The 12732-nt window shown below is 38.2% G+C and overlaps 1 protein-coding gene across 1 annotated transcript; it reads left to right on the forward strand.

Annotated features, from left to right (window-relative positions):
* Positions 1–334: 334 nt before the first annotated feature.
* LOC146601024 (protein FAM240C-like) lies at positions 335–9060 on the forward strand. The gene is made up of 3 exons (XM_085312398.1): positions 335–348; positions 6299–6447; positions 8926–9060. The coding sequence occupies exons 2-3, from the start codon at positions 6302–6304 to the stop codon at positions 9056–9058; spliced, it is 279 nt and encodes a 92-aa protein (XP_085168524.1). The 5' UTR covers positions 335–348; positions 6299–6301; the 3' UTR covers positions 9059–9060.
* Positions 9061–12732: the final 3672 nt, after the last annotated feature.

The raw sequence follows: 12732 nt of genomic DNA on the forward strand, positions 1-12732 counted from the left end.
CCAACTTATGACATCAGCGGCACCTGACAAAAATTATAGCACAGATCAAATGTGGCATTCGGAGTTTGTGCCCTGCAACTGTCTGGCCACGCCGCTGCCTGACCATTCCACCTCACAAAATAAGACTGTGGGTCTGGGCTTTTTCTCCCCCTGCCGTAAAATAAATTCAAAATAGCAGATGTCACCACTTCTAAATAAAAATGAGTGATGGATGAAAAGGTTTCATCAGTTCCTCCTGGCAGTTGCAGTCCTCTAGAAAAGGGGAACCCAGAGATAAGACTGACACTATTCTGTAATCACTCAAGAAATCCATACTTTGACAGAAGAAGAAGCTACTATACCACCAAAGTAAGCATTTATATTCTTATATTTTGGCCAAAATTAAGATTTTCTCCTCCTGTCTTGATTATTAAACTCACCTAGATACACATACACATACATTTATTTTATTTTTATTAGAACCTGTGAATATGAATAATGCTTTCTTGTTTTCACTTCATGACCTTGAATTCTCTATATTACTGTATATTTTACTAGAAAATAATCTGATCCTGTGTGATTTATAAAATCTTAGCAGTATTCTGCCTCTATTTTATTTCATTCTAACCTTAACTTCCATTATTAACCTGTTGTTTCTTCCTATGTTGGTTTTGTGCACTGTATTTAGAACTTGTGTAGYCAGTTAAACATATTTCAGCTGAAAGAAAGGCATTAATTAAATGAATATGCAAGAGAACATTCAACCTATCGGCATAATTTAAAACATTTTAAAACATAAAGCTTTTTTCAAAAAAACAGGTTTTGAGCACACACACTATACTGTAATAGCAACTCTGCAATGCTCAAAAATGTTCTATGTTTAGGTAAACAAATCCCAGCAAAGGGCAAAAGGAACAGGAGACTAATTAGTGGCCTGACAAAGATAAAATAGCTCAGGCCATGATATGACCTTAGGGACTGATCTCAGCTGAAATCAAAGACAGTCTTTCCACTCTTTACCATGGGCTCCAAAAAAATCCTTAAATGGCTAGGGAATTTCTTTCCAAACATAAATGTTCATGTTCAACATTCAAAATGGCTAGATGTTCAAACTCTTTGAAAGTATTAAATTTATCTCTATCTCCAACTTGTACACAGGAAACATTGTTTTAAACATAAGCAAAATCATTCTTGTCAAAGATTTTGTTATTTCAAAATAGGCATTTTGGAAATAAAATTGAGAATTGTTTAAATGTTGTTTCATCTTCATGTTTAAAATATTTTCTAATGAGAAATAAAATGTATGGTTGACTTGTTTTTTTCTATTACCCGAACCAATTGATTGATTTTTTATTATGAATCATTTAGATTAAAAGTGACTTCTGAGTTTTCTCAAAATGCATTTAGTTATCAACAGCTATACTGGATATAGTAAAATATTTTTCAGTAAGTAGATTTTCGGTGTTTCTCATTGAATGCTTATATATTGTCCCTCAGAAATGGCTAGGATAAGACATAGTTTTCACAGAAAGACCAAAATTGGGTAAATTTTTCATTTTGCTTATTTTACCTAAAAGTTACTAAAATAGTATTTTTGTTCAAAATTATAGGAAAGTAATTTCTCACTCTAAAAAWTTCTTCTGGCATAGATTCCAAACTAAAAATGCAGTTATGAAGATTGGAGAAGAGAAATCAGATATTTGTTGAACCTTTTTTAGTATCTCAGTGGAGGTTGTATGAAATTCATATAACCCAATACGTGCAGTCTGGAAAAGAGCTAAGACCAGAGCATTTGGAAACACCTAATTAACACCTTTCCAAAGCATGTTTGGCCTGCAGATCGKTTTTAAAGACCGGAGGTTGTACCGCTGTCTACGTCTGTATTAATTTTGTGGATGTGAAAAAAGGCTGTGTACACACTAGCTTCCAGCTAGAAGCATAATTTCTTCTCTTGCACAGAAGAGAGCTACTGAGGAAAATCTAATCACTCACACTTTAATTTCCTTTAAACATGGTCTGGGGCAGCAGCTCAAAGAACTTAAACCATAGTATTTGTGTGTAAAGACTATCTGTGTATCATGAGTGATAGCTGCATGGCCACGTGATTTGATTATAAATGCAAGGAGTTTTTCTTTTGTAGTTAATTTTTGCAGTGACTGCAATTTTGTTGGCTATCAGCTTTTTTATGGATATTATCTACGAATTAACAGTTTATGAACACATAAATTAATTCTTATAAATAACCAATACTGTAAAAATCCTCTCATACACATATGATCATATTTTTGGCAATTGAGTTTCAGAAATGTCTAACAGATAAGCTGCTTCAGCAAAAATCTAGCTTTATCTTTATTTAAATGCTGTTTTATCAGCTTCACTCACAGCAAAATCAACCATTTGTACTTCAAATGGTCAGGTAATACTGCACAATTTATACAAAAGTATTCTCTCTTCAGCCATCTTACCTGCAGATATAGGAAGGGAATCTGCCTTGCACCATCATTATTCACACATTAGTGGTCCTTCATAGGAAGTATATTGCACAAATTTTCATAACATAAACTTTCAGTTTGTAAAAAATACTCACACCTATCCAAGCCCTCTGAATGAATCGTTATGAGTCCATAGTAGTGGTATTGTTGCCTAATTTTTAGTGTTATTGTTGCCTATTTTTGTGTGCATATTTTATTTTAACATTAGGGARAAAACATATTAATATAACCTACCACCAGCAATCAGAAAGATGCCTTCTCAATTTTCTTTTAATTTTTCTGGGACAAAACCTCACTATTGGAAATAAAAATACAAATGATAAAGAACCTTCCTGTATGCCTAATCACTTTCTTTTCAGAAAAAAATTGGTAGAGTGATTCAAAGAAATATTCATCACTTGCAGAGGTGACTTAATTATCCAGGTAGGATCTGAACGCTGGGGTAGCTGTAGGCCATTAGGTAAAGGAGTCACAAGCAAAGAAGTTTTCCAGAATTAACTTAAATTGTCAGTGTAACTTCAATTTTTATTATTGGGATATCTTAAAAGGAAGCAGAAACTCAACCAACAAAAGGTCTTCTAGAGGAATAATTTTAAAAAATTGATTGTTACAGGTAAAACAAACTCAGATAATTACTCAAAAATCCAAACCAAAGAATTCTGTTCTTAAACAGAATTCTTTAATTAGAGAAAAAGAAGGTATTATACAGTATATGTGAACTCTAATCTTTCTATACATAGATCTTTTAATGTCAGGATCACAGAAAGGATACTTTCACATATCACAAAACGAGACATGCTGACTACTAGTGCCAGATGCCATCATATACAAAAGTCTTGGGTCAAGAATCTGCTCAACAAGGACACTAGGGTGATGCCAGGTGAAACACTCACTATCACTGACAYTCCTGGGAACTATCACCAGGTCAAACCCTCTTGGTTTTCAAAGAGTCCCAGAATCAAGCCGGAGWAACATCTGCAGAAGTATGTCCTTCTTTGGGGTACCCATGCTGATCACAGCTTGTGCCTCTGAGTAAGGCAGCCAAAGACAGAGGCACCCGAAATTCTCTAGCACTCTCCAAAACCAATTTTCGTAACCAATTTACACCTTAAAAAAAGACTGAATGTCCTCTTTTGTACAACTTGAATAACTTTTAGAAGTTGAATAATCAAAAAGGCTTAAGCATAAGCATAAAAGCTTGTATGAAAGGTTAATCTGTTATGGCAGGCTCCTAGAGTAGGCTAAGGATAATAGGGTTTGGAGGGCAACCTACTCAGACAGTTTGTCAGCAGGTTGCACTTGGCTTCTAAGGAAAGAGGATAATTATCTGAAGAGGGTCAAGTGGGCAGCTGCTAGTGATAGAGGAGTCTTTAAATGATGCAATGACCCAGGTGACCTGCTGGTCCAGGAAAGATGATATAATCATACTCTCTCACTCACAGCAACAAGTTATTACTAGAGACTTCTTCTAACACTGTTCAAAGCCTACAGAATTAGGATACAGACAGGGCATATTCCAGTGCATCTGTGACATGCATATCTTTTTTGTAGGGTGAAGCCCTGAATACTACTGCTGTTTCACTGCCTCATATTGAGATAAAAGATGATTAGAAGATTACCTTTATTCTCATTTAGACCATATCATTGACATACAAAGCACATTTAGGAAAAGATGTAGTTGAGTTGTCCTGTCCATAGCAGTGCAGCAGCTTCGTGTCTACCCTCCTGTGYTTTATCTGTGGCATCCCAAAACCACAGCGGGGGAAGCATTAGACACCTGCTATTTACCTCAGAGAAAATACCTGATTGTTTTAGTGGTATTACAGCTCTTGCTAACGTTGTGTAAAGAGGACCAGTATTTTAACTGCTCAGATGTGTCTGATACTACATCCGATAGGAGATTATATCACATGTAGGCATACCAGTGCACACACTTACTACTCTAGTTGGACTGTGCTGGTCATATCTGGACTTCTCTGTGGAAAAATACTGCATCTGGAAGTGGTAGAGACTGTTCTTTTTGTTTAGCAAGTATTTTAGTCTGATCAGACAGCAGAGATTCTGACAAAATTGTTTATTTTGGGGCTTTCTTAAAAATCATTTTGTGAAAATTAAGGAAAATCCAGAATATTTTGGCTAGAAAGATAAATCATTCCCAAGTTCTTTTCACAGAATGATTGAGGTTGGAAGGGTCCCCTGGAGTCCCCATCTAGTCCAACCCCCCTGCTCAAGCAGGGTCACTTAGAGCACATTGCACAGGATCACATTCAGGTGGGTTTAAAACATCTCCAGGGACGGAGACTCCACAACCACCCTGGGCAACCTGCTCAGATACCCACAAAGGCTGCGACGAGGGTGGGATTCAAACCCATGCATGCAGAGCACAGTGGATTAGCAGTCCATTGCCTTAACCACTCAGCCACCTCATCTTTCCCTGTGTCTTTTTAAAACTTCTGGAATTTAAAATAGAGTATTGATAGGAAGACCTTAAGTCCTTCCTGCCTTCCTGTCACATCTGACTCTCCTTTTATAATTTTCCGGTCTTCTGATATCAGCATTGCATTAAACAGTGGATTACTCAGATTGGTCTACATGGGCAGAACCTTGTCAGTATTTCTTATGGATAGCTCATAAAGTATTACTTGTCTACAAAGTAGACTCACAAAAACATATCAGGTTCTATGAGGCACTAATCTTATCAGCAATTCCAGAGCAGACAGTTGGCAAAAATATCTAGTGATGGCCAGATTATGGACAAACGCAAGAAAGCAAAGGGATTTCACAGGAGACCCAAAGTACATATTCATCTAGCTGTGAAAAACTTGGGAGCATGTTTTGTTTCTTCCTTTCATTATGCTACTCTCCTACCTGTAGGAGCAAGTTGTTGTAAGAGACTGATACAGGAAATCCTGCTTCAGGCTTGTGGTGTAAGGAGTGTGAGGGGTTTTTGGTACTTTATTTAATTTCATATCAGAGCAATATTTGACTGGCAACAAATATAGCATTTGATGCAAATTTTCTGTTAATTTCCTCTGGGAAAAAACAACAGATTTTAACTTTTCAAGGTACCATTAAGATCTGATAATCAATGCATATTTGGTGGTATCAGCAATCACCTTGGACATGCTGAGAATTCTAATGTCCTCCACATTTGAATATTATGCATTTAGCAAGGAGAAATTCCCCTCATTTCTGTGCTTTCTCTCATTTATTAGATCTCATCTCTGTATTTTAAGTATTTAAGCCAGGATTTTTGATAAATGAAAGAACAAGGCCATAACATGGTCCCCAGTGCTTTGCATTCTGTGTGCTTCAACTTTAGATTCATAATTCCCCTGCATAGTTTGTGCTTGATATAATTTGCAGCAGTATTAGGAATCATTTAAGAGCAACATATTTCCTTTGGATAACAACTATCTATGATCTCCTTTGAAACTACAGGAGGTAGAAAAAGAGAAAACTCTTCAAAACATCTCATCTAAACTACAGTGAGGACAGTACTATATATGAAAGTATTTTTCCCAAGTTCTTGCAATACCATTTAAAATCTTTCTCACACCAAAGCCTCCACAGTATTTCAGAGAACTATATCATGCCTAGTCATTAGTCTGTACCAAAAATATAGGTATATTATTTAACTATCACCCAGGCCTTTTTAATGCCTGATATTTGCTGCAAGGCAGAGTAAGCATCAGTTACCTATTCTTCTCAGGCAGCATACTTTATTTTAATAGCACTTTATGAGAAAGAAATTGCAAAGGGCTCAGCAACACAGTATCTGCCTCAGGTCAGGCTCCTGACCGCTCTGACTTCCAAATTGCTTTCAGAAAATGAGCAAGCATACCAACTTTAAACGCCATAAGATGGCTGGTTACGATGCAGAAGGGCTGAAGAGCTTCTGGGAAAAGACCATTGAAGAACAAACTAAGCAACGAGAAGGTGAAGAGGCTAGATTAAGCAGAAGCGCCTTGAATAAGTAAGTGTCATTTTTCCTTTTGCACAAGAAAGTAGGCATGTTATCACATGCTTTAAAATAAGGTAACCTGTTATTGTACTGCTTTATTCATAGCACAGATTGTGTTCTGTATCTTTGGCACCTTTCCTCTCACAGCTGTTTGTCTCATATTTCCATGGCTCTTCTGTATGGAAACTCAGACACTCCTCACCCCCTGAACCTCATGAGCATTCTTCAAAGGCCTTGGAGCACAGCCACGTTAAAATAAAGCACCTTGGCACTATAACTTCTGACAGCCAGAAAATATGAGGATTTTTACCTGAAACTGGTATAGCAAATAAAGAAAAACATATTATATTAAGGGGACAGGGAAACCACCCTTTAATGCGGAATACAAGGAAATTCATAGCACCTTTATCATGTTTAACAGCCTTTTATATCATTTAATCCTGCAGCCAGATACGGTACAACCTGATTTTCCTACCCCATGGAACACATTTCAAAAACATTTCTGTATTATAACCAATAAAAAACAAGGCTATTTGATTGGTTTTTTAACCAAAAATTTGTAGAGCAATGGGCACCACCTAAAAGGGGCTCTGGTCTCAGTAGAGATACTCTACTGCTAGGTGGGATACTGCTTCAGATACTTGCTCTATTAGTTGTACCTCTGGAGTTTGAACCAGGATCCTACGCACACCAAGGGAATCCCCTGACCAACAGCTGAAGGGGTAAGAGGATGGTAAAGGTGCATATCTTTTGTTTTTTCAGAAGGAGTTTCCACCCAAAGCTGACAAAGTTGTTTTCCTGCTTAAAGTTTTCCCAGTACTGGAATATTCATATAAATTAATTTTATTTCAACAAACTGGGATGTGCTGGTAAAGGATTGTTTTTTTAAGCAAAATTCCAGGAATTCTGTTCCTGATGCCCAAGGAGAAATCTTGAATAGTCATTTTAAAGATGCAGAAGCTAAGATCTCTGCAGGCCTCATGTCCCAGCAGAACCAAGCTTAGAGAGCCCTGTTCTCAGGATCCTACTGCAGCTAGTCAGTGACATTCCCAATTCCCAATCACTAAGTTGCTGGAAAGAAGACACAGTGTTCAGAAAGTCTTCAGAAAATGTTCAGCTGAATCGGCAATCTTCATCACTGTGGTTCCACAATAAGCTGCCACAAAAAGATATCTCAAAGCAAATGCCGTTGCGGGTGTATAAACAGTATTTTTTTTATTTTACAGAAGTGTTTTTATATGGTCTTTTCTACATAGAAAATAATTCACCAAAAGAACTCTGAGTATGTCGTAATTAGTTCAGGCACAACTGGAACAGTCCCAAGCAAGTTCATACAAGGTCACTTGACCAGAGCCCCAGTTGTTCACAAAGTGTTCTATAATTTGAAAAGCGGTACTTCTGTAAGGTTACTGACACTGCCATTGTAAAAGCTACAGGGCCACTATCTCATATATCCGGCGCTTGGGAGAATTAGATGGCACTAAGTATAAGCAAGTGCTCCTCTGTGGCCCCTAGGATGCTAGGTAACAAGGAACAGCAGGGAAAAGGTAGGGTTTTGAATGGCAAATATTTCCCAACCAACTGCACTGACTTTTTGAGGTTTGACTATGCTTACAAAAGAATAGTGAAGTCAARTCATAACATATCAAATGGGAAAAATTTAATACACAATTTGCAAGTAAACTCAGAAATCAAACTAACACAAGTGCCTTTGCARAACAGCTACAGTTAAGTTATTCTCAGAGGAAATTTTTAGCTGCTATTCTTATTAGTATATCAAATGTAATATAAAAAACACCCATGTATTCCATGATGCATTTGGCATTGACATGTGACATCTAATCCTATAACATTGCTGGGTCAGGTGTTTCATAACATGATTTTCTTTGGAAAGTGACCCTGTCATCAAAGATCTGACAGTGGTCCCTAGTGATTTTCTTTTCTGTCTGTATTATACTAGTATCTTAAAGCTACTTGGATCCTCTCACATATGAGATCAATTGCTTTCATTATTAAACACATATAAGGTCTGCAGAGATTTTGGGTCCTAAATAGTTACACTTTCTCTTTCATTTCTTGCTTCAAAGTAATTTGATGTAACTAAAATCCTGCTTTCTCTTCTCCAAAGTATCTTACAGTAAAGTTTAGGGAGTTTYAATTATGACTTTTAATTTATACATTGCATGACCTTAGCAGGAAGACAATCCTTCTGTGTGGCTTTGAGAATACCCCAGAGGGAAAAAAGAGTATTTCAGCAGTTGTTTGACTCATTAGGAATCCAGCAATGTCACCCACTGATACCATCAGCGCTATCCTTTTCTCCCTTGCATTCCCAATCTAGTAAGCTAGAGAGATGTGTAGATGGTAAATAAATACGGGGCAAGTGCTATGGTGATGAAAGAGAGGTAAGCTTCGATACTGCTGAAAAGCCCTGGATACACTTGAAAGATTTGGCTCCGTGTTCACTAAGTGCTTGTTCTCTCTTTGCAGACTTCGCCATGAATGGACTCAGAGGCTGGAAGGACGCGCAAAACARGTCCAGGCACACACGAAAAGGCAGCAGGAACAGATGACGCTGCTGTCTATTGAGGATCTTTCTTCAATAGATAAAACTGTTGCTTAAAGATAGTGGGAAAACAGAGAAAGCATTTGGGCCTGACCCTGACCTTCTGCATGCACCTGAGAACGAGCACTTACACAGCTGGGCAAGCAAGAGGTCAGAATCAGGCCCTTTCCTAGACCAGCTGCAAGAAATGCCAAGAAAGCCCTGCTGAATTTCAGTGCAAGAATAGCCTCAGTACATGATCTCCTAAAAACTCCTGAGGGAGAGATGAGAAGCAGGCACTTTTAATTTTGCATGATATATGATTGCTCTGCTGTAACAGGGCTTTATTATGTAACTCTGCATTTCCAAGTGACAATAACATGTTCCTAGGAAAGATGATCACTTTTTTAAATAGGTATAATAGTTTCATAATAGGCATGCAAATTTTCACATTTCCATTTACAGAGCTTATACACAGTCTGGCTTAATGCAGGTCCTGCCTGTCTTGATAAGCCACTAGTCAAGGTAGTTAAGGATTAGTCTGATTAGCTAGCTGGAAGGAAAAAGATATTCTTTAATGGAATCAGGGAGAAAAAAAGRATGAGCTTTTCTGATCAACATATAGGTGATTCTCCAGATCTTAATCATTAAATGAAGAGAGAAAGGATTCTAGCTTTTCTGGSGTAGGTAAGAAAAATATTACTGAGGTTACTACAAACTTGTTTGAGGAATGTCAGAGGAAGCGAGTATGAGAGTTTGAAAGACAAGGTGGTAAATCTATTCATCATAACAGCACAGGAATACTCTGAAAGGTATCACTTGCCAGACCTGGTTTGCACTAATACAAACATTTTTTATTACTATTTCATCTTCTTCTAGGTCAGATGAAATACAAGAAATAGCTAAGCACAGGGTAACAGTGCATGACTTCTGTTTACCTACACTTTGGTGTAGCTAAATGTCATATATTTTGSAGGCAAGCCTTTACTTATCTCTTCAATTCATTACTTTGATACTCAAGAGAACAGTCATAAGTCTAAGCAGTTTTTTTTCCTAGTGACACTGAGCCAGATTCAATTTTGCCTTGCATCTTTATTTATACCAAGCAAGCATATAGCAAGTCTGCATTTGATAAATTTCAGAACAAAATAAAAATCAAAATAAACTCACAGAAATGGCTTTTTACCCCTTTAAAATCACACTTCATTGAAATTCATAGTTTAACGGGAAGTCACGCTTTTAGAAAATGGTGTTCTCCCATAGAAAAAAAACACTTTATCACAAAATATTGCTGTTCCATAAAAGATTAAAAAATTCTACAAAGTTCTTTGGTCAATGTAAGCTTAAGGGAATGCAGGGTCAGACTTTTTTCATGTAATCTAATGCATAAAGCAATCTTTTTTTCCCCACTGTTTTCTGCTCTTAGAAAAGCAAACTGAACAATAATAAAGTTGTAGCTGTTTTTGCCTTTGCTGTGCTGGTCTCCTACTTCTATGGTCATTTACATCCTATAATTTTGTAAAATGTTCTTATGCTGCCACACTAGTTAAKCACTAATCTTTTGTGAAGCAGGTCAACAGGGTTTGAACATGCTGCTACTTACATATAGAACAAAATACTCCACAGCTGTTGCTAAAGGCCATAGGCAAGACCTATTAAATTGGAGAAGTGTCCAGTTCCCCACTTCAGAAAATCAGAGGCCTGGTAATCTACTAATTTAACCACTGCATCATAGCATTGTAATTTCACCTAAAGGAGTGCAGGTTACCCCCACTTTATGCWGGGTTGACAAGAGAAAAAGTCTCAGGAAACTGGTCTGTAAGCATTTGTTGTTAAGTTTGATGGCAATATTTTTAATTACTRGGAACACTTTTGTGATAGTGGATCTCTTTGCTTATTAAGCTATTGCTGATGTTATAAAAGCTACAGGAAAAAGAGCACACAAGTAGATGCAATCCAAGCAGYAGTCTTCAGCAGCCCCCAGCGCGTACCCAAGAGCCACAGTAGGTCCCCGAGCACCAGCTTTTCCATTTGGAGCTCTGAGGAAGCTGAGGGACGTGTGAAATCACTTCCACAGTAAGCAGGCAGCGTCGGACTGACTGCGCTCCGGAGGAGTGTCACGGGCGCTGTTTATCACAGCGAGTACACGGGGGCTGCTTCAGAGGCGAATGCATTCCTGACACATTCACTGCAGAGCCGAGTTGATACATAACAAGCGTGAAAGACAAAAATCCTCCCGCTCTTAGTGAAAAAYAGTTCTTTGGGAGACGTTCGAGTGCACATGCGTTAGTCAGGCTTACCGATTCTAACACATATTTTGCACAACAGCAGTGTCCTTGCATCCCTATAATATTGGATATTAACTGCTTTTTGTTCCCGGATGCGTGCGTTCCTCCATTTTCACTGCTACTGTTCCCACAGCCAGACTGAGAAAGGAATCAAGTACTGGATATAATAATGTCTAGCAGGCAGATGTAGCCAGATATGCTGCCTGCAAATTGCAAAGCTGAAGGCAGATAACAAGGTGAAATATAGCATTTTTTGCTTTTGCCTTAGTTACTGAGTTGGTGAAATTCATGCCTGAATTTAGACATTTCAGGCATGCCTGAAAACGTGAAACCTGGCTTTCATTAAAAAAGCAAGCAAACAAAACACTCAAGTTGGAGTGTTACATTAGAAAACATCTGTTTCATCCTCATGCACAGTCCCCACTGATAAAAGAAAATATCCACTGCGCACAAGCTTCCAGGATACTTTGAGCACAGTATTTTTCCCTCCTCTGTCCCTGATTCTTCCCACTTTCCCATGAAAAATGAAGATTCAAATGAGAATTTAGGCTACCAGCTCCACTGCACTGTGTTAAGAGCATCAAACTAGCTACTTGRGAGGAAAAAGTAATTAACCAGCTTTTTCTTTTTTTCTTTTCCCTGGACTTTTACTAATAGAAACAGACTTGAAATTCAGCATCAGTTAGTCTGCATGCACAGAGCAGTGCTACACCGAGCCTGCGCTAGCAAGATACGACCATGCCTTGTATCTGCATACAAGCGGCCTAGTACTTGCCTAAGCCAGTAAAGAACAAATTAACTTGTAGAACAAGGCAGGGACTGAAATTTCGGTCATGGGACTTAAACCTTATGCTATAGGAAGCAATAGATGTGTATCATATCCACGAAATAACTTACTTGGCATAGCGGTGTCASCTGCAGAACATTCACTAGCACGTCAAATTCGTGTGCATGGCAGATGATGTAAGCACACTCATTCACATGGCTGCTATTAAGTACTGCTTCTGACCCTGAAACCAAGAACTAATGCTTCAGAAATCTCAAGGAAGGCTTTCTTAAGCTGTCTCTAAGCAGTGGCTAGCTGTTGAAGTCCTGCATGCCCAAACCAAGGCAGTCAAAGGGGTAAATTTAAACCATTTCAGCTGCAATTCAGCTTTATTCAGAGACTGTCCAGAAGCACCCACAGACACAAGGTATTTTAAGAAACATTAACCATGACCTGCCAGCTGCTACACTGGAGTTAGTATTTTAATCAAGAGCAGGAGAAACCTTTTTAAGTCAATCCCCCCAGTTGCCTCCACTTACAACACACTGATTYGGCTCACAGAGCAGATCTAGTCCGTGCAAACCAGATTTCATTCAGGAAAAATTAAACTAGACCAGAAGTCCTGCTCCAGGTGCACACCCTCAAGAAGCCCCAACCTCTTGGGATCTGAGACAAGTGCTAGTTCTTCAGACAGCTTC

This window comes from Rhea americana, unplaced genomic scaffold, assembly GCF_003343005.1.
Source record: "Rhea americana isolate MKP2758 unplaced genomic scaffold, rheAme1 scaffold_11, whole genome shotgun sequence".
NCBI lineage: Eukaryota > Metazoa > Chordata > Aves > Rheiformes > Rheidae > Rhea > Rhea americana.